The 23,582-nt window shown below is 31.2% G+C and overlaps 2 protein-coding genes across 2 annotated transcripts; both read right to left on the bottom strand.

Moving 5' to 3' along the window:
- Positions 1-2,147: 2,147 nt before the first annotated feature.
- LOC148613957 (uncharacterized) lies at positions 2,148-11,950 on the bottom strand. Its single transcript, XM_088586152.1, has 6 exons — positions 11,829-11,950; positions 10,725-10,826; positions 9,309-9,394; positions 8,645-8,728; positions 8,198-8,299; positions 2,148-3,503 (listed from the first exon to the last, which is right to left on the bottom strand). The coding sequence occupies exons 4-6, from the start codon at positions 8,650-8,652 to the stop codon at positions 3,050-3,052; spliced, it is 564 nt and encodes a 187-aa protein (XP_088442278.1). The 5' UTR covers positions 8,653-8,728; positions 9,309-9,394; positions 10,725-10,826; positions 11,829-11,950; the 3' UTR covers positions 2,148-3,049.
- Positions 11,951-13,657: 1,707 nt separating this feature from the next.
- Positions 13,658-15,894, bottom strand: LOC148613958 (uncharacterized). Its single transcript, XM_088586153.1, has 3 exons — positions 15,793-15,894; positions 14,465-14,566; positions 13,658-14,194 (listed from the first exon to the last, which is right to left on the bottom strand). Exons 2-3 carry the CDS (start codon positions 14,563-14,565, stop codon positions 13,741-13,743), a joined length of 555 nt encoding a protein of 184 aa, XP_088442279.1. The 5' UTR covers position 14,566; positions 15,793-15,894; the 3' UTR covers positions 13,658-13,740.
- Positions 15,895-23,582: the final 7,688 nt, after the last annotated feature.

Below are 23,582 nucleotides of genomic sequence, written 5' to 3' on the forward strand. Positions count from 1 at the left end.
GGGCTTAATTTGAGCTCTAGTTGTGAGCATGATGGTGAATACTTACGACCCGTTCCAAAACATCGACACCTATCATACATAAAATAGTAACTGTAGATTGATTTTATTAATAAAGTTAATAATTATATAATTCAGTGAAAAGAATGTCAATATCAAATGTATTGAAACATTATTCAAAGAGCTAGCAATGATACGTTTATGGTAACCCTTACGGCTATTTTTTAAAATATTTTTTTCCAGACTGAAAGGATTCTGTTTTAACTTTTGTGCTTTATTAAATTTCATCACTATAAAACAATGATATACCATTTTCGGTAAATGTAAGTGAGTACAACCAAACTCCAGTATCAAATCTTTATATTCATGAAAGAATTCAGAAAAAGTCTTTAATACAGATACAGATATTTCGTATATTTAATGCTAAAACATCGCTTAACCCACGTGCATATCGAACTAGTTGAGAAATGTATACACCATATGAAGGTGCCAAAGAAACGTCCCCGTTAATAAAGAGAAAATTAGCTATTGGAATAGAAAAATCGTTCCTCTTGTCGTAAATTTTAGTTGTTTTTTACCATGTAGAATGGAAACATCCAAATCCAGAAAAAGAACAATAAAACTCATTATTGGCGTTATCTCAATGTGGTACTTGGTAGAGATCCTTCATACTTCGTATAAAAACGAATCAAAGTCATCTTCCAAAATACTGAAGATGTTTTCAAAATTGCAGAATTTTTTATGGACAACTTCTTTGTACAATGTTATGGACGCATTTTTGAACACAAGGTTACATTCAAATGGGAACAAATTGTGTTCCTCTACTTGCTGATCTATTCCTTCACTTTTATAAGGCTGACTTTATAGCTGATCTGATCCAAAAGAAAAAAAATCATTTAGCTTGATTCTTTCATCTCAATTTCTTCCACTTCGAATACGTATAATCGTTAAACAATCCTAGTTTCGGGGATTTTATATAACTTGATAATAAAGGATACTACAGACACTGTGAAGTCAGCCTCATATCTTGACTAACACTTAGAGATTGATGGTAAAGGACAACTGTTGAACAAACTTTAAAACAAACGCGATGAATTTTCAATTTGTATTGTCAACTTTCCTTTCATCTGTAGGAACATCTCAATATCTTCAGCACGTGCGTATGGAGTTTTCATATCACACTCATACGGTATGCAGACTTTTTGTACCGCGATAGGACTTTTTAAAATTAGGCTTCTGAAACAAAGTAATATTGTTACATGATTAAAGTCATCAGTACAGAAGTTTAATGGTCGTCATCATAAATTCGTTGACCGTTACAGTGTATCCATCTCCACCTAGATAACTGATTTGTTCAGTCATAGTTTTCTGTTCATCGTTTACCATAGACTTGTTTTTTCATAAGCAACTCAGCGGGTTTTTCTATAAAAGCAAAGGACGCTTACCCTCCCTACCTTGCACCTTGTCCGTGCTCCCAGTTTTTAGTGGCGTCCGAGTTGTTTATATTCTTTGTGGTGTGTCTGTTCTAGTCTTTGTCTCTTTCTTTGGTAGTGTATGTTACTTAATGTTTTTTTTTCTCTTTAGAATATCGCATTTGAAACACGTATTGCAGAATGAAGTCGTTTCGTTAGCAGTTTACAATTTATGTTAGTCAATTTAAATATAACATTTTATGTGCATTTTTTTTTTGGTTCAATCATAAAAAATCACAACGCTGGTTTCATCAATGAGAAGATAGAACGGACTATAGCGCATGTTGTATTTTTAATTGATCGATCAAATAAACGTGGCAATATAAAATGCAGAGATATGATAATACAACATGTAACCTTAAAATAAATGAAAATTGATTAATAATTCATCAGACTGTATCAATTGAGGTATCTTCTTCATCGACCCAATTTGATCTAATTATTACTTCTTTCTAATCTAAGACTGGCAAAAGCGTACACAAACATGTAAACACAAAAAACAAATTTAAATTTAGTTTGATAAATATCATTATCAAAATATTCTTTTATATCATTTAAAAAAGAATAATAAGAACTGCAAAACATGTCTATTTCAGTTTAACTTTTATTTATTATTTAAAGATCGAAGAAATATGTTTGATCCCAATTCAAACTAAACTTTAGAATGTCAATCCCTGATTAATAAAACAAATCTGAATAAAAATCTTATATTCAAGAAAAAAGTTTACAACATTTTCAGTCCTAGCATAAAATGTCACTTATTTTCCTATGGTATCGTCATGAACATTGGATTAAATCTTTGTTTTAATAAAGTAGTGGTTTTTAGCAAAAGAAGAAATGATGTTCCATAAACCGAGAAAAGGGGTAGCCAATTGTAGTGTGTTTATTTTAAACACATTGTTTCATTTACATGATTTATTCACAAAATGATTTAAGTCAAACAATTATTTTGTCATTAGAAAGCGTTTGTTTTTTAAATCAAGTAGTGTTGAGTTTAGTTTTATTATTGTATATTGGTTTATATAGCGTTCATATATTTTACTCCTTTGCTAAATTCATTTAGGTATTTTTTTTTTCGTTTATCAAACGCCAGTATTGACATTTCGTTTAAGTGCTATATTTATGATTGATTGTATAAGACTTAACTCAAACTTGGCCACATTATAGCCTGTAGAGCTATACAGATATATCAATTTTCTTTGTAAGATTGAAGGTTAATTCGTTATGATCTTTACTTTTAATTTGGCCATATGAAACATCTAAGACACAGAGCTTGCGCATGTAGATATACAGAAACTTACATCGGTGAAAGTGCAGGACAGAGAAATCTCAGAAAGACAAAAGTAAAATTTCAAGTATTCTAGCGTGGTTCTTATTTATATTCGTATTTTTTTATATTTTATATTTTATATTTTATACAAAAAAGAGCTAGAAATATTAAAAAAAACGCATTCTGATCATAATACATAATAGAAAAAAATACCCATTTAATGATCAGTGTATTGTTCTTTATATTAAGTGAAGGGAATGTATAATTGTCTTCCAACATTTAATTGTGCATACTGATTTATATTTTAAATTTAAATGTCATCGATCAATTGAAATCCATAGCTTACAGCTCTTTCTAGTTGACCGACGTTGCTTTCATCATTATTACAGAAATATTCACAGTAACTTGCAATAAGTACATCATTGGGAATAGTTCCATCACTATTTTTGGGATATGCATTGAAGTGTCTGTCATCAAAAGATTCTAAACCCTGTGCCAAGGCTAAGGCCTTGTATTCTTCTTTTGAAATATTTCCATCTTGATTTGTGTCAGCAAAACTTATATAAATCACATGAACGTCTCTGACATGTTTGTTGAATGAAATCCTGTTTGTGTTGTATTCATGTTTCCATAACTCAACCATTTCTTCCTCGTTTTTTTTGTCTGCTCCTCGGAGAAAAAAATCCTGGAAAGTGCTAGCAAACTTACTTCTAAAATCTAAGGCATCTTGACCTTTTAACTTCATGCCCTTGATTGCGTTATCACTGAAGAAAAAAAACATGTTAATTTTATTGTTTTAGATAAAATGTAAAACTAAGATTTTACCAATAGACATCATTTTCCAACTACATGCAATTTTAAAAAAAAATACATTATTGCTAAATAAATCGAATAAATAAGGATTTAAATGCATATTAAATGACAAAAAAAGGAGAATTTGTTCATATTAAAATATGTCAAAAATGTTGTTTCTCCAAAAGTGAAAAATGTTCTCTGAAATTTGTCTTACCATATTATTTATTGAAAATATCTTAGTTTTATAATATAAGATAAATCAAGGGAACCAAGATTCCAGCGGAAATAAAAAGAATATAGTCCGGGGACAAGGACCAGAAATGGAAAACAGGCACACACAACAAAGGACATAAATAACCAAAATAATACAAATAAGGGAAAAAAGAAAATGAGCAATTCAGATTGCGCTAAAAACGGGAAGCTTTGACCAGGTGCTCCACTAGAGTTAGTGTCCTCTGCTTTTCTAGAAACACCAACCGAGTTGCTCATAAAAGTCTGGGGGTAGACGAAAGAGGAACAGAAAATTATGACATGTTGAACAAATCAGTTTCCATGGTGTAAACTAGGATAGTTTAACATTAATACGCTATCCATTTAGCGGAAATTGAGATTAAAAGATCTAGCTAAGCTATGTTCCTTCTTATGGATCGGATTAGCTTTAAAGTCAGCCCCAAATGAGTTTTAAATGTTAAATGCTTCTTGGATTTCTTCTTTGTGAGGCTTCCAAAAGAAATAATATTCCTTCATGCAATTCTACATTTGACACACATACCTATAAAATTACATTAATATACTTGATCAGTTTAGGAGGAGTTGCGTTTTTTGAGGTTTCAACATGCAGTACCCTTAATTTGGATTATCTTGGATTTGAATTCTTCTTGCTCATCTACAGTCCCTGAACCGATCCGCACAACGGTTTGAAGGATCGACAACCGTTGACTGATTGATCGCTGACGGATCGATGACCGGTGACCGATATGATCGCAGTTTTGTTATGTAAAGTGACGAATGGTTTGTTAAAAATAAAACAAATGTAAATAAAATTATAAATTATAAATTAATGTTCAAATTTATTGCATTATGTAAATAAGTGTAAAATTGACATAAAAAACATAGGAAACCGCAAAATATATAAACCGCTATGTGGTCACGTGATGCGATTACCGGTTTGATACATCAGTTTGACCGATCGATGACGGATCGGTTCAGGTACTGTACATATGATACCTAACCATTTTATACAATTCCCTGAGGTATTTAGGGGGAGTTGCAATTACAAGGTTTTAGCATGTAAAACACTTCATTTGGACTATTTCCGTTAAGTGATATCCGACTGTAATTATATTTCTTACACGCACGTCTACATATGATACCAAACCTCCCTATTGATTAACATCAAAAATTGCCTTGAGCGGTTAAGAAGTAGTTGTGCTTACAAGAAATGTGGACAGACGGATGGACAGACAGACAGACGGCGTGATCCCTATATAAGCCCAAACATATAATAAGTATGGTAAGTACAACTACGGATCATTATAAAACTATTTTATATAATAAGTTCATACTGTAAATTTAAAAAAGTGTCTATTACTGATTTAAAGACAAATCACACTAACCAGTTCTGACGTTAGGTATTTCGTGAAATTTTGATGGAATGATCTCAAGTATATAGGCATTGAAATAAGCTTCTAAAAATATAGGTCACCGAGCTTTTTATAAAGATATAATAGTTAAAACAATTCGTAAAATCGGGAGTTTTTGTCATTTTCCGAATTCAATTAAGACGTCTCTGATCTTGTCAATATTTTCACGAATGGCACAGGCCATATACCAGTAGATTGGAAATTGTTTTTCGACATTCATAAAAAAACTAAAAACAAAATACAATGAGTTTCATCCGCCTAAAAAGAACCTTTTATTGTTTCCCGCCAAAAAAAAAAAAAACCATACGTTTGAACCATATTTACAGTAATCTGAAATATCACGTTAAGATTTCTTTCAAACTTGTTAATCACATTTATGTCCCATTTCTATATAATTTTGTTTGGTTATTGGAGGTTTCCTACTTCAAATGATATGTTGGATGACGCTACGTCATAGTCAACGACGGAACGTCTTTACAAACTTCGAAACAGAAAGAAGAAATAGAATATTAAAATGGCAATACAAAAACTTTACTGTGAAGAAATAAGCGAAAGACAAACATAATTACGACAGGAGAGAACAGAAGATTGGGCAAAAGGCGATATATACACAAAACTATTCTGGTTGCATGAACGTGTCTCTTCGGGTGAATATGTTATAATTCGCATTCATATTATAAGTTACATGTACCACAATGTTTATATATACTTCAATAGCGAATGACTTATTGGGATCTAATGTGCAACATTGACACGTGGTGCATTTCAACAGTTAATATTATTATTGAACGAAAGGAAGAAAATATCGCACGACAGCCGCCGGTGAAGTAATGTAAGAGAGTTTGTGTCTTCTTGTGGCGTACATTGTATCAAATTTGAAATAAAAATGCAGATTAAAATTTTCAAGAGTAAAAAGACAAGACCTTTTATTGTCCTAATATTTTTCGTTTAAATTAAAAAAATATTTCGGCGCTCTCTGCTGAAGGAAAAAGTTTTCTAACAAAAAAGGGCAGGACAGAAAAATTGATCTTAGCCCACCATAAAAATTAAATGCATGCTCACTAAGAAGTAGGAATTCCTACTATTTTAATGCCAAATCCTGTTCTCATTTCTTACCTTATTTTGATTAAGGAGGAGAACAAACTCCTTGGAATGGAGGAGGAAATCTATGACCCACCTTTTGAAATTATAAGAAACATTCATCACCTTATCCTGTAATAAAGCATTTAATCATCCGTTTTGATTTTCCTAAAAAGCTTGATTAGGCCATCCTTTTCGGTAAACATACATCTTGGTTGTAAGGATATTGTTCTGGTTTTCCTGCTCCGACACTGCATAGATTTTGTTTGCAAATGGACGACAATCAATCATACGCATGAGGTCTATTATTCAAGTTGATTAATAATAAAATTTAAAGATCGAGCGAAGCGAGACAAGAATATTTGTGAGGATAGAATATGTGAAAAATCATGATTTCAGGCAAAACAAAATATTCTCAAATTTCAATGGAGGAGCATTCGCTGAAAATTTCCCCTAAAACTATCGAACAATGCTGTTTATCATTTTTTTCAAAGTCTAAGTATTAGTAATATTTGGTATAAGTTTCCTCGGAATCTCTTATGACATTGCAGTCGTGAGTTTGTGAAGGACAGACGGATACACGGAAAGACGCCTTGCATTTACGGAAGATTTTCCAAAGCGGCCCTTGAATCTAGACTTCATATTCTTCCACGGTCAAAGGGAGATAAATCGCAAAATTCGCACAAAAAGCGACGTCACAAATTGACATACATTATAGTTTGTGCCATACAATGCGCATAAACAATAGTGTTTGTTTGTTTGTTTGTTTGTTGGGGTTTAACGTCCGAGCAGCAATATTTCAGCTATATTCAGACAATGAACATGAAATGGATGATAAAATGAACATGAAATGATAAAAAAAGGATGGGTCACAAGGACAAAAGGGTCGACAAATTTTGATTGCCACTAGAAAAAGGGGGGGTGGGTAAGGTCGGGCAATTTAGCCTCCTGTGGCGGAGCGCAAAGGTTCCTACTCCTATCGAATACCACAGCAGGGTCCTTTAACGTGCGAAGTACGTGGCATCTTTCCCAACACGGTGCACCACTATGGTTTGCGGTCAGGTTTTCCGTATTATAGCCTGACAACCCCAGCATGTAACATGCCAGGGGTACCCCATTCCACCACCTGGGGCAGACATCCCAGTTGCTCTGTGGGCAGAGCGCCTAGCCCCCGGCTAGGTTTCTGAGCACTATTTAGTCGCCTTTTACGACAAGCTTAGCGCTGCTGCAGGCATATTCTTTTAAACACCCGGACCTGCACGGGGCCATAAACAATAGTGTGATTTGTCTTTAATATGAAAACAAATAAAAAGAAACAAACAAGTTTCTATTTGACAAGACTATTATTTGCAACTCTAGATTTTCTCAGAAATTTTGAACAGAATACTAAAATAGTGTTAGCATCAGAGTAACCTGCCCTTGAAATGGTCATTTTAAGTGCATTTCAATCAAATTATAACGCAATGTTCCAAAATGATATGGAAAATATTGTCTTTTTAATTTATTCTGATGGTGGAAATAGTTAAATTAAATTTTCAAAACGGTGTTTTTTTACAGCGATTCATGTGTGCCTTATTTTTAAAGATATTGACAACTAGTATAAATGTATATTACATTTTGGCTATCAATTCAATCAATTTCAAGTCCCGTAATCTTTATAAATCAATTAAATATTCATTATTAATATCATTCAATTTGCTTTAATTTGACAAGAAATTTTTCATTGGCCTTATCTGCCGAAACAACATTTTTCAGATATCTGCTTCTTTTTTTTTAAAGTTTATAATCGCTGTTGTCTGGAAATATAGTATAAAACAGCTTCTGCTATGGCAATTATATTTTTTTTGTTCAACACCAAGTATGTGTTTTCGTTGGAATAATACAAAACACGATAATAAAAAAACCTCCACATACTACTTAAATTACAGTAACAAACTTACGCATAGCAATAAGCATCTTCAATTGACAATATATTGTCCTTATTTATATCAAGTGCATAGAATGCTTTTCTCCATTTCTTAATCAGGTAGTCACTTGCTTTACTAAAATAAGAGAAAAAGACATATTGGAAATTAAACAAGTTGTTTCCTTCATTTAAACTGCACAAAGGAAAACTATTGTACGTATTTATAATCACGATAGAAAATTTTCAAACAGACAAAGGAACTAAATATTAAGTTTTACGATGAAAATTTGATTTAAAACATTTTTATTTTTATCCGTTGTGTTTCCTCCAGAGAAGAAGTGTAGAATAAGAAAACAAAAGAAATGACAAAAATTAGACAACTGCAAAAGCTGAACTGAACAAGAAAATTGTTTCACACAGACTGAGACTTGTTCAAACTAATACTAAAACATTTTTTACAGGTTAACAGTAGGATTCTTACCATTCCATTGTGGAAAATCAATGTTTGACTTCAAATCCTGATAATGTTAAAAAGAGTGAGGTCAGCTTTAAATAAGTGGTGCATCTATCAATGAATAAAGCAAAAGATAAATTATTAGGGCGTATTTTATTGATGCTTAAATGTGAGCGAGCAATTATAAGTATATTTGAAAAAAAATCATTTACATAATTTCATATTTTATTTGAACATCAAATCTAAAACTAAATCTTGTGATCTGCCTTAAATTTTCTTCTTTACAAATTGAGATAATAAATCCGAAAAAAATATGACTATGAACATAAAATCAGTGTCAAACTTCACTTATATGAGGTTTGGATACAACAAGTTTTGATTTTAAAGACATAAAGACTACTTGAGGTTTACCGAATTTTGCAATACTTGTCTTCATACAAAGTTTTCAAAGTTGTCAGTTTTAGCTGCATTGCAGATATTGACAAATGACAAATAGCCGACATCTCAATACACTTATCTAAGTGTTCCAGTTAGTAACATCTTTTTTATTCGAAATTGTAATTCAATCTATAGCGGATCAAGATGCTACTTCAGATTAAAAGAAAGTAGTCATAAGTTTGATTAAAAATTGTATTATTTTTTATGATTATAGTCTTAATTGTATGAGATATTTGAATCGTGTTTAACTTACCTAACAAATAAGCTTGATGGATCTAGATAAAAAGTGCCCAGATTTGTATCAACGGTCCTGGCTCAATGTTTCGAACTGTATTTGAACTGGAGTTCAAAATTCATATTAAATAAAGAGACTTTCTTGAAATAGGTAAGCTGTTAGAACAGATGTCATATTGAAAGATTGTTTGTTAGTTTATTAAGTTGTTAATATTGTCCAGCTTTAAAAGCGGATACAAATAGGATAATTTATCAAAAAAGCTTTTATCACAATGGGCTTCATCATATAAAAACCTCACTAAGGATGCCTTCTCTAAAACAATGACATCGATACACAGCTCTGAAAGGCAAGTAAACTCTACGTGACTACAAAAAGAATTGAAGTATTTGACAAAACCAACCACAGGAGTTTGCAATCTTATCGATAAAAACTGCTTAAAATATTGGTTAAGTATCAGGTGTAGCTTACATTGTACATATCGCAAGATTGTCGCAATCACATTAATAAAGGTGCTCGCTTATAAGCATTTTGTCTACTCCATGATTTCATATAAAGGGACAAACTGACATGCCCCTCCTAGTTTTGTTGCAAAATGACATCAACAGCCATGTTGTTGGTTGAATTATAAAATTGAGCGTAAATATTATGTTTATGCGTTTAAGACATGCATATATATATTCATGTATAAATAATTATAAAAATAAAATGAAGAACCATACCAGTGTTACATTAGAATCATAAATATTATATTTAAAACAAAAGAAATCTTACATAAATTGATACTTTTTTTAACTGGGAGCATATTATGCTGCATTAACAGAGCATAAAAAATTAAGTACTTGAGTACAAGAAACCAAGATACTATCGGAAATCAAAATAATGTATTCCAGGGACAAAGACCAGACATGGAAAACAGACACACAAAAAATAACATAAGATTACCAAAATAATTCATTCAAAGTAAAAGAAGTTAATGAGCAACTCGGACTTAATTGTAGTAGCCTTTTATAGTTAATAATTTTGGATGCAATAGGTGAAGTATAGGAATATGAAATAATCAGTATTGAATTGTTTTTTTAAATACGGGGGGAATTTGTTCGTGACGTTTTTTGATGGAGGATGTTAGCCAAATCAATTGCATCTATACCATTGTTAACAAACGGTATTAGAAGAAATGATCGTTTTCGTCATCTTGACCTTTAACACAAACTGTTTTAAAGAGTCTATGGAAACCAATATCCAAAATGATGGCCACAAGTCTGTATAATGATGAAGTAGGTTCAGAAACAGGAGTATACATTTATTTGTGAATATGTATCAACATGCCTTTTTTCCTTTTTACGTTTTTGTTTTTTGTTGGTTTTTTATCTGGTATTTTTTTTTATCACTGGCTGATATGTAAATATGAAAGAATATATTGAAAAGAAAACATACCTAAACTAGGTTTACAAAGTACGCTTGCCCTTTTGGTGCACTTGGTGCATGCTCCCTGGAAATCTGTCAAGATGCCTCATGGAAACTGTTTTCAATATTCAACTGCAATTGAAAGTTGGTAACTGGAGATATTAATTCTTAAACCTTAGTTACGTTCTACTACAAATAAAATGTGGGAAAATTTTCGTGACAATTTTGTCAATATAACCAGTCAAAAGATATATCACGATATATATCAGATCCAAAGGAATGAACACATGGTGAGTTGTTTTTTTTTCGAACAAAACAAATGTATTTGAATAGATTTCAGATAATCGTCAGGTCTGATAAATAGTCTTTGTTTTATTTTTAGACAAACATATATTTCATTCAGTATAGGATTAAACACTGTTTATCCAGAATTTGTCGATGTGTAAAATCAGACCACTAACTCATTAAACAAATTAAGGTTCATAGACTTTGTATGTCAGGTTTTAGGTTTTGAGTGAATGGTCCGATTTCACACATCTATAAATTCCTGAAAAAAAAACATTTTTTTTAATATCTATGATTTTAGTTCCAAACTATCTGAAATATATTTATCGTTTTTTTAGAGTCTGATTCAGTGAAATCGACACCCGAAATTGACATTGAAAATGGCGGTATTCAACCGACAATTTGACATGTAGTTATGGACTACTGAAAACTATATTTTTTCAAAATTGTTGCTTTGAATATTGAATGCAGAAAAAGAATGGAATAAAGCATATCGTTCAAGGCCTTTAATCGGCTCTATCTTTTGTAGGTCCAAACGATGGTAGCAATGTTGTTTACGATATGCATATGGAATTAACATTGTTGTTAAAACTGTCATCGCCAATGTCGTCAAAGGCGAACAACCAATCATGATAAAAATGTACACGAAAAAAGATCAGTACTAATCAGATTGGAATTATTATATATCATACACAAAGAGGACGAGAACAATATGTATGAAAAAACTCGAAAGATCAACTCGAAGCAGAAAATTTACGAAAGTGTAATGTTGATTAGAAACAAGAAAAAACAAAATTTGACCGCCAGTGAAGAATGTTTGAACTTGACCTGGAAATATTAGCAACTTACCAGTTTATCAGCTTTCCATAAGTTACATATGCCCAACGTATACACGCATAATCTTTTTAAAGGTAGGACGACGTGTTGAATAAAACGTATTTTATTTTTGTAATTGTTTAATAAACACTCAAAATATTCAGTTATAACACTTATAACATAACACAACTCTCTTTTCACAGATAGTAAACGATATGGAACGAAAAATTACACCTTTTATCGTAAATTTCAGTTAAAGTCTTGATATTATTAATATGAATATTTAGAAACGGACATTCTTTTTTTATCAATATTTTCTTTATTCAAAGAAAGTTCTCCAGGATATATATCTTTACAATAAAAAGTCGCCGTTGTTAAGAGCCAAAATATCGCCTGAATATCTGAAAGTGTATTAAATTTATCTACCAAATGTTGTTTGGAAGGGTCATTAATATTAGGATCCGTAACAAAACAGAAAGAAGTTTGCAATAGGTGGTGCTTAAGAGGACCCAAATGGGAATTTCAATAACTTGACGATAAACAGTATCTCCATAGCGAACAAAAATGTTGTATGACAGGAATTCAAGTGCTGTAAACATTTTACAAAAAGTTCCATTAACGTAGATTCTTTGTTTTTTGATGCTTTTTTTTTTTGCCGTTGTTGTATATCCCGTTTTATCAATGACCATTTGATAAGATATTTGAAGTTTTGTTTTATGGGATGATGTTGAAATGGAGTGTAAAGGGTAGACAAATCTAAACTTATACGAAGGATCATACATTGGCATGTGATTTATCAAGAGTTTTCTTTTTAAAAACACTGCTTTTTTCAAAGGTATCAATTTTTTTTCTGGTATTGAACAGCCTAGTAAGTACAATAAAAAATCTAGTTGTAGAGCAGTGATTTGTGCAGTTTTGGAATTCAGTACATAGTAGGAATTCTAATGCTATTTGGCTCAGCTTGTAAAGAGGTCGCGACGAGTTTATGTTTATTAACATGGTATTTGTGATGTGTAAATATATTAATTTTTGTGGTTGCTAATTTTCGTGGATTCTCTCAAAAAACATTTTGGCGGTTGTCAATTTTCGCGCTTTCAAAAAATGTTTAGCAATATTTTGTTAAAAAGTATTTTGCGGGTACTATTTTTCGCGGTTTTCTGTACACAGCGAAAATAACGAAAATTAGTACAACCTAAACATTAGTACATTTACAGGATATGGTGGTTGTAAGAGAAAGAACGATATCGTTGATACTGTTATAAAGAAACATATTATATCCAATTTAACTAAATTGCACGATTCTTCAGCGTAACATAGGATACAGCAATCAAAGAGCTTGAAAAAGAACTTTGATTCATGAATCCACGAAAATTAATCCCCATGAAATCAGTTTAAAAGACGAAACCATTAATTTTATCCCAACGATCAATTTTAAGCAAATAACTATAGGTGTCAATTAAAGCTTGGTTGCGCATATCATACTAATTTTATTTAAGTTGTACTTTAAAAAAAATGTACGAAAACTTCCTTCAAAATTAATCAAAGTTAGTCAAAAGTAATCACAAATTTATCATGATAGCTTTATTATGGACAAAATGTACATACAGAAAAATCTTTTAAAAATCAATCGAGTCAATATATATCTCATGAAACCAACATTCTAAGGTAAAGAAACATTGAGAAGATATGTGATGAAGAACTCTTTATACGGTTTTTCTTTCTTGCATTTTTTTTTTTGGTTTTGTTCTTTTTGTTCTTTTTACAGAACATGTTCAGTATTTAGAGAGATCATGTTTAAAAACAGGAAAATAAGTTCAAACACGTCTTCTATTTGTTATCTAATAATAAAGCTCGAATTAACATCCATTTCAATTTGAATATTAAAATCCACAATACGCATATAATAATTACATTCAAATTTACAATTAATTTTGTGATAAAGAAATTAAATGTCATCCAGCATTCTGAATCCATAGCAAGTAGCTTTTTCGAGGAGACTTACATTAGTCTCATCACTATTACAGTAATATTCACATGCACCGTCAACAAGAAGCTCGTTTGGTATGGCACCGTCATCATTTTTCGGAAATGCGTTAAAGAATTTTTCATCAAACGAATCTAATCCCATGGCAGCTAATTGTGCTTTATGCTCTTCTCTTGATACGCTTCCATCTCCATTGACATCTGTGATGCGTACATATATCGTATTAATTTCTCTGACCAGTTCCTGAAACTTGGTTTTGTTTTCGTTATATTGGGTAACCCATCTTTCAAGCAACGATTCTTCTGTTTCTTTTTCAGAAGACCCGAGTAAAAATTTCTTGAAGATGTAGACATACTGCGCCTTAAAGTCTACTGCTGCTTGACCTTTCAACTTTCTTTCTTTGATAGCATGTTCACTGAAAGGAAAAAAGCAACACAAGTACATATAGTGTATAGAGTTGTATTTTAAACAACTAAATTTGCATTTTTAGTCGTGAAATAAGGGAAGAACGAAAGAAATTTGGCGAAGACTAATAACCAGTGAGTTCAATTGTATTAGAAAGACCTTGGTAAAATAGAGAAAAGTACGAACGACCGAGATGTTTGGATAATCACGGTTATATGATATGCGCATATGGGTTCAAAGAGGATAAGTAAGTTAGTAATTTGAAATAATTGATTCTTACGCAAGGCAATGCGCATCTTCTATAGTAAGCACCTTGTCTCTGTTTTTGTCGAACATTTGAAACACCTTTCTCCATTTCTCTATTAGGTAAGGAGTTGCCATTCTGAAATGAACAAAACAAAAAGATGCAGTACAGATATTTTTTTACTCGCAAGTGTCAAAGGTTTGACCAAGCAGTGAAATTTACTGTTTCTCTTTAAAAGCCAAAGAAGAATCTGTTTCTACCATTAAATCTGTCGAAACTTTGGAAACGTAAAACATTCTCGCAGAAATTTTATCGCCGTTCAATGATTAAAATGTCATTGTTAGTCACTGGCTAAAAATGTGAGACATTATATTTTGTATTATGTTTGATAGTATCTGCAATACACCTACAGGTTTTTTTTTTATCTTTTATAATTTCTGACTGCTATGGCATAGCTTTTTTGAAACAAAGACCAGCCGACATTCACTCTACTATCGCCATTACAAGAAGTATAATGTGTATTGTATTCGGCTAAATGTGTTCAGTGTATCTACATTTTTTCCAATATTTTGTTCTTTTTTCATACCATGTCTGTTTTCTAATTGTCGTGAATAATCTTTATGTCAAAAATAGAGGCCTACTGTATATTGACATAACCTACGAACTTAATCTGCATAGTTATTTTTGGTAGTAGAAGAAAAACAACCGTGTTGTATTTGACAGAAAAAAACATTATAAAATTACATATTATAGTGTTTTATATGTAGCTAACATCAATAAATAATAATTGTGAATTTAAATAATATTGAGAAAACAAAACTTCCTTGTAAACGTGACAGTATACCGGAAAATAGATATATCATGATGCATTTTCGTGTCTGGTCTTTGTCCCTGGATTACATTCTTTTGATTACCGCTATAACCTTGGTTCCCTTGATTACTCATTTACAAGTTTCTGATCATGAATAAAGGTGCAAACCGGATATTTGGATACAAGTTTAGTGGACCCAGTTGAAAGCGTACATACTGGAAGATTGTAATGACCATTAAGACTTAACAGACGTATTTTAACACACACAGAATACTCGTTCTTACATATTAACAAGCATATATCAACTATGATTTAAAAATAGACGATGTGGAATGATTGCTAATGATATAGTCATCCAGCAAACGCCAAGCAACAAAATATTAAACTTGTACCAACAATGAACTTGTTTGATATGCTTATGTGAAAGTGACGAAAGGAAATGTCGACAAAAGAAATAACAAAAAAAAAGAGAAAATAATAAAAAAATGTTTGCTTTATGTGTATATGTATAATATGAATTGTATATCTTCTGTACTCGTAAAAGAACACTTGCCTTTTAAATGATGCGCCTTAAATACATCAAAGTCCTAGTGCTTATGAACAACATACAGGTATCGTTACACTTTTAAATTGTGCACGGTTGTGTATCACCTGACTTGTATTTTTTTAATTTCATATTTAATTTTACTCTCGACAATATTCACATGATTCAAATTAAGCAAATGCCAATACATTTTTTACAAGCATATTTTGAATAACCATGTCTCCCATATCCGTAAAAATAATCATATTCATTATGCTATCACGCAGTCACATTTATTTATTCTTCGAATTCTATGTTATAGTTTTCGTTTTCTCACTTTCATATATAATCTGTTGGTTTGATGTACATACATTTATTCTAAATTTAGTCATATCAGTTATACTATGTTTGTTCAGTGCTTAATATTTAACAATTAATTAGATTAGGTGCGTTTTTCTCGTTGTCATGTATGTTGTTATTGTTAATTGTCTAAATATACCTTTTCTTTTTGATTTAATTGTACGTTTGGATATTGCGTTTATATCTATCATCATTTTCTGTATGTTACGAGCCGGTATGATTAATATCTAAAATGGAACATTTAAAATGAACAGAGGATAACAAAATGACCTAAAGTTTTCTATGTAACATACGTATATCAGTCGCATATGGAAAGCAGTTTTTTATGTCCCATCCTACACGTTTAAGGACCTGTCGACCGACGAAAATCGGGGTTTCAAGTCGTATAATCACACTGAAATAGGATCGACAGTATTAGTACTATTTCAGTGTCATATCCACTAGTACGGCAGCTCCTGCTAGAGCATGTCCAATTATTTCGGTTGGTACAGCATGCATTACCTAACATCTATGTAAACACTTTATTCATTAGGCAATACCAATCTACAATTTATTCTGCTTAGCCTCTGTACCCGATAGTCTAGTACGGTACAAAAACGTCTGTGATCGGGAAATTAGACAAGTGGTTTTAGCTATTTGTTTGCGGTCGTGTGTTATGAATTTGTAACATATGACTAATAAGATGTGATCATTTTTTTATCAAGTCGTGTGTACTGAGTTTCTAGAGACATTAAATATAGCTTTACAGGATCATTTTAGTTATTGTGTCGTTTTTGTTGTTCTTTGGGTATGAATCGAACATGTGAATTTATATGTATTTAACCACCCTTAAAAAGTTGTTCTAATTTCTCCGCTTTTTTCACAGTGTTTCGCATTTGGCCGTTGAGGTGCATGGTTTAACATTGAAGATGACCTTTACATGTACTGCTTAATCAGGATAATACTATCATATTTAACTTCACATTTGATTATATTTTCAAAAATTGAAACGGATTTGAACAATGATAATCAATGAATAATCTTTCAAAAAAAATATTTCATAATCGTTACTTACAAGATATAACATAAGCCAGAAACGTAGTTTGCTTGAAAAATATGTAGATAAACTTTTACTCAAACAATTACAATGAACAAAATAATCAAACTGTAATAATGCATGAAAGATTTCCAAAATAAATTCTTCGGACTCTTGAATATTTTATCCATATAAGGCAATCCAAATAATATGTTTGATGACATGCCTTCCGACAGTATTTTGTAGAATGTGGCTATACAGTTAACCTCTTTATAAAAAAACCCAAGATACATATCTCAACTTTGTTTGAAATTGGCGGATTGAAGACAACAACAATGAAAATAGGCATTATGCGTGACAAACCACACGTTGACTGGACAAAAGGACTTTGTTGTCCATTTTCCAGACCACATATTATTTTGATAAAGGAATTAAAATGGAGCAAACTTTGGGTGCACCTGGTCCATGCTCCCAGTTTTTAGTGGAGTCCGAGTTGCTCATTTGCTTTTGTTACTTTGCATGTATGTTTTTAGTTACTGTATGTTGTTTGTTGTGCATGTCTATTTTCCATGTCGGGTCTTTGTCCCTGGATTACTATCTTTTGATTACCGCCATAACCTTGGTTACCTTGATTACTCTTTAATGACCCGGACCCGGATATGAGTTTAGATTAACTTATACTTTTGATATTAAATACAAAAAAAAATACAAAAAAAATCACTTCCGCTGAATAAAAAAATACTTGATAAAGCGATTTAAAGCTTTAATCCTTTGGTTCCGATATTTACGATGATTTAAGTATAATTACTTAAAAATATTGTATCCAAATGTTATGTGTAAAAAAACACAAATGCTCATCGAATTAAATGTTTTAGTCGAAATAAAACAAACGTTTAAGAAGACAGACGGGTAAAATTCAATATTTTTCTTACATAAACTTAAGTCAAAAGGTAGAATAAAATAACAATTACACCAATCAACTTAAATAAAGGATGGAAATAGAAGGTAATAGTGAAGATATAAGGTGAGGGAATACCTTCGTGTGTTGATATAAATAGGATCAACACAGACATGTCTCCGTCTGTTTGAATAAAGTTTCGATTTGAAAAAAATATCAAAACCTGAAGCCTAACCAAAAAAAGAAACAAAATAGAGGCAAAAGAAATTAACGCGTAGTTAGTTGAAGTAATATTTTTTTCACTACAGATGCAGGTCAAAACGTTATCAAGTCAACCAAGATTCTAGCGGAAATCAAAAAGTGTAAATTACATGTAACATTTATATGTCTTGTCCTATCTCACTTAACGGGTTGAAGTACCTGTCAAAGTATATCGACTTTAATGCCGTATAATTACATAATGCAATTTGATTCATGGTATGAGTTTCATATGGAAAGGGAGGCACGGTAAACAAAGTCCTTGTTGAGGAAAGAAGATAAGTGTTTTATGTTTATTATTTTGTTTGTGTGTATGTATAATGATTTTTTTCTGTATCTTTGTGTTGTTTAAAATGAATTCGTGGTATCATAATCATGCATACTGATTTCATTCAGAAGCCATTTTTCAAAGATCTCAATCATTTTTTTTCATGGATAGTGTTTTGCCCTAATACATCAACAAATTTTTACATATGGGAGATGAGCATTTTAGTAAGACAGTTGTTTTTTTGTTTTTGTTTTTGTTTTTTTTTTTGTCTATGGGTGAGAATTGTGAATGTAATTTTACACTTTTATTTTGTTACTCGTCAACAAATCATTGTTTAAATGTGTCTGCTCCTTTCTCTGGGTTTTACTCTGGCCTTTATGGTGCAGGGTTTAATATAGAGGATGAACTTGTACATGCACTGTTTATTCTAGACAATACTGCCATCGTGACTTGTTTCACATTTAATTGTATGTTCAAAACTGGAAATGGATTTGAATTATAAATTTGTTTTTTTTTTTCTTGGTTTGCTTTGTTTTGTTTTTTCTTTTTTATTTTCAAAAACATGTTCATTATCTCTACTTAAGCTATCGAAATATAATTTACTGGTTCTCAGGCCCTCCCTCATCGCTTCAGAGGGAGTCTGATTGACCATTTTATTGTCATTTCCATTAAATAAAAACAAAAAATCACCTCCGCAATCAAATTTGGAACTCTTTTTCAATATAAAAAAGCTTCTATTTGAGAGAGAAAAAATAAAAAAGAACACCTCCTTCCCTCATCAATTTCCCAGACAGATGGCCTGAGAACTTAGGAATTAATTTTGCATGGCAATACAAGATATTATTCATTCAGAAAAGATTTTAAGCGTTCAAAATGTATAGAAAATATCCATTCAAACAATTAAACTTAACAATATATTTGAAACAGAAAGAATACACGAAGGAAGTCATAACAATTTCTACTAACTTTTGGATATAATATTTGTATCCAAATATGTGTTAAACAAATCATAACATGATTGCAGTGTAATATTGAAGGTTTCCTGTTTAAAATAATTCGGTAAATCCCATGCAAATAAGACTACTTGGTTTGAAAACTACAATAAACTAAGCATTGTGGGTGAAATTACACTAGTTGTCATGACAAAATGATTATGTTGTCCATTAACCAGATCACATACTGACTAAATGAAAGATATGAAATGGAGCAAAGTTTTTAAGACCCGGACGTTTGTTATAAAACTACAAAAAATACATGAAAGCTTGCTTTCTCTTCCGCTGATTAAATTATTTTATAAGGTGATTTTCGGTTATAATCCTCTTATTTTGATACTTACTACGACGTAACTATAAGTACTAACAAATATTATAATAACATGTTAAGTGAATAACATGTAGAACACAAACGAATATTGAATTAAGTGATGCTCAATCACAATTAAACTAATGTTTACAAAGGCAAACGGGTAAAATCCAATATTTTAGTTCACATGAACTTAAGTAAAATAACAAATACAACAAGAAACTTAAATAAAGGATGGATATAGAATGTAATAGTAAGGGAAATACTTACATGTATGGATATAAATAAAAACAACACAGACATCTTTTTGCCATTTTTAATACATGTTTTTTAAAGTAAGCATGAGAATCCAAAAATTGCGACAATTTTAGATCGTTTTGATTTATTTTCAAACACACACAAAGGCAAATAAGTAAACACATAGCTAGTCGACGTATTATTCCTTTCACTGTAGATCCAGGACCCACAAAGGCGAACAGTTGAAATGTATTCAGGAAAGAGAGTATATTCATGTCTTTTTTTTATCTAGGTCAGACGAAGAAACAGAAGAGTCATTGTTGGGTAGATGGACAAAATAATACTGTGCAAACAAAAAGTTCGAAGATAAAGTCAGAAAAGCATTCATTGTCTATGTGCGCATGACAACTTTAAATGGAGATGACAAACTGAATATGAAATAGCACAGGGCACATTTGTCATTTGGTGAACATTTCTTTATTGCGGTTGAACTATACTAGAATAATAACTTCTAAACGGCTTTTGCGGTTTTATCATAATGCTGACGAAACGTCTGTTAAAAATGAAAAGGCTCCCTGCAATGCATTTGGGATATCTGTGATTTGCTAAATATATCTCATTCCATAACTGAACAACAAGGATCAAGGAAAATAATCTTGTTGAATGGAAAGAAATACGAACAGCTTTGTATTGAAATTGATAATCTGGTAAAGACCTCTACAACCAATTTTACCATCGAAAATATAATTTATTGTGATATTGTCAGCATATTACCAACGAAACAACCCCAGAGGTTACAAATTTGGATATACAATATAATAAAGGATAATGAAATTATCACCGATCTGATAAAATCTGACAATATTGCAAAACAAACGGGGGTCGTACTATTTACACCGATAATAATTGATAATAAACCAAAACTGTCAAGGAAATGTATCGATGATATGTTAATCCAATACCCATATCTTTTGGGCCAGAAACAGAATATTTCTCAATAAAGTCCAGGTTTTGTATATACATTTTTTTTCAGGCAGCGTAAAAGTCATATTTATTCATAACCTTGGTACGAAAGATATATTAGAAACGAAAGATTGTCATAAGAAATTCCCAAAAAATGCCTATGTTTTTACCAGACATTGTTCGTTGTTTAGTAAAAGCCGTGACCTGCTTTAGGTATTAGGAGTATTTTTGGTTATATTTCATCAGTTATTAATGATTGTTTTGATGTGTGAAGTGACAAAATGTATGGTCAGTTATAAAATTCATATGGAAAATTATCTTCTTGTACAGCTTTATGTCAATATTTGGCTGGATGCAAAGTATTCAAAGAATAGAATACGCTTTTCAGACGATTATACATTGTTAATAGTAAAAGCCTATAAAAGCTTAAATAACGCTTAAAATTATCATTTATGTAATTGGAAGGTAGATATTGTATTGAAATCATACATTGTGTTTGCAATGAAGTTTCTTGCAGGGCATTTAATATTTTCATATTTTTATCGCCATGGTAATTAGACGTTTTTGGTGGATATTAGACAATTCCTTAGGGATGTATTCAGCCATTGTGCTGGGTGCATAACTATACCCTTGCAAACTTCATATTAGATGTACAAATATTGTAGAATTTTATCTTATAAGCACATCATGGCGTATAAAAACTCATCAAAAACCATTTTCATAAACGTATTTTGATTCTATTTTCTGCATGTCTCAGTTCTGACAAAATTGCATTTTTTTCACAGGAATTCCCTTGAAACAAAATGGCGACCATATCTCCGCCATAATTTATTTTTCGAAAAACAAGTATTTTCAATTTTAAGTCTCTCATGTGGTCTTTCAAGATCCCTTAAAAATTATAAATAATTGGTATTATCACCTTTGGGTGATCTTGCATGCCAGTTTCTTGAGGACCATTTTTGTATGGATCAAAATCATGTGGAAACTTCAAACTTTCAAAATCTTGACAATAACTGCAATTAGCATATATGACATATTAACATCGCAATCGGCATATGTTTGTGCTATAGAAACCAACATTAACCTTAACTACCAAAAGGGAAATTTTGATGTGGACTTGTTACCATAAAAATCATTTTTGCAGACATTATAATTGTATGATTTAGATAGTTTGACAACTTCTAGATAATAATACAACCAGTTCCTGGAAGCCGTCACCACTATATCTTCTAATATTAAGGTATTAAAAAAGTCTACAATGGTTTCCAAACAAGTAGTTATTTTCTTTTTCGAATCCTATTTTATGTAAATTCCTGCTCCCAGTGTTTAGTGGAGTCCGAATTGCTCATTTATTTTTGTTACTTTGTATGAATTATTTTAGTTACTTTATGTTATTCGTTGTGTTTGTCTGCGTTCCATGACTGATCTTTGCCCCTTGATTACATGCTTTTGATTTCCGCTATAACCTTGGTTCCCTTGATTACTCTTTCGATACCAAACAATACAAAACTGCACCTGCGGTTAGATGTATACTTTCAAAAGTGCATAGAACTGTTTTTGTACAAGAAACGGGATGTGTTTTTTTTTTAATTTTGAGAAATTGAAAAAGAAACTTAGTAACCATGGCAATTTTCAAGAAAGTGACACTTTTAAGTATTTCTTTTTCATATGGCATTTCATTATTACTCTTAATCAAATAAAGTAAGCAGGCAAAAACAGTTACTGCACAAAATTCAAAAGAGCGTTAAAAGCAAGATTTTAAACTTCAAGGTTAAAATTTCTCATTTCAAGGTCATTTAAAAAGGGTTATCCTCCTGATATCTGGTTTATAAACATGCATTTTCCTCGGGAAATTGACCGTCATCTGTCACCACAAAAGAAAGTTTTTTTTTATTGTTTCAATAGCTATATCTTGAATAAACACTAATACCTTTATCACCGGCTGGAAATTGAATATTATTTGAAGATCAAAACTTTGGGATATTAGAAAACACAAAAAATCATATTTTGCTTTGTTTTCAAAACAGAAAAATAACACATGTATATTGTTTTCTAACAAATAGAGTAAACTTTAGTAATATTGAAAGGGATTACCTATCTACTTTTACAGGATGATTAATATTTTAAACACAAGCAATAATGGACAATTGTTTATTTTTTGGTTTTTTTTGTTGTTTTGTTGTTTTGTTGTTTTTTGTTGTTGTTTTTATTTTTTTATTTTTATTATTTTTTACACTTTTGCTCTTAACAAGTCAGAATAGCTCTTGCATATCTGCATAACTGCAGTAAATTATGTCTATTTTTTTAAGGTTTACATCATTATATTATACTAGTTATTATGAAGGTGCGATATTCTAAGACAAAAATTATTTTTTTCAAGTGCTGTTGTGCATGCGTCTAAATAATATATAGGTATCCAATGAATTAAATACAAAGTAATTTGCTTGCAATACTGTGCAAACGATTTACAATTTGCACATTTTTAAAAACATGTTAGATGCTTAAACAATGAAGGCATT

This window comes from Perna viridis, chromosome 6 (assembly GCF_037379345.1).
Source record: "Perna viridis isolate PV_CMFRI_1.1 ecotype Kerala chromosome 6, ASM3737934v1, whole genome shotgun sequence".
Lineage (NCBI taxonomy): Eukaryota > Metazoa > Mollusca > Bivalvia > Mytilida > Mytilidae > Perna > Perna viridis.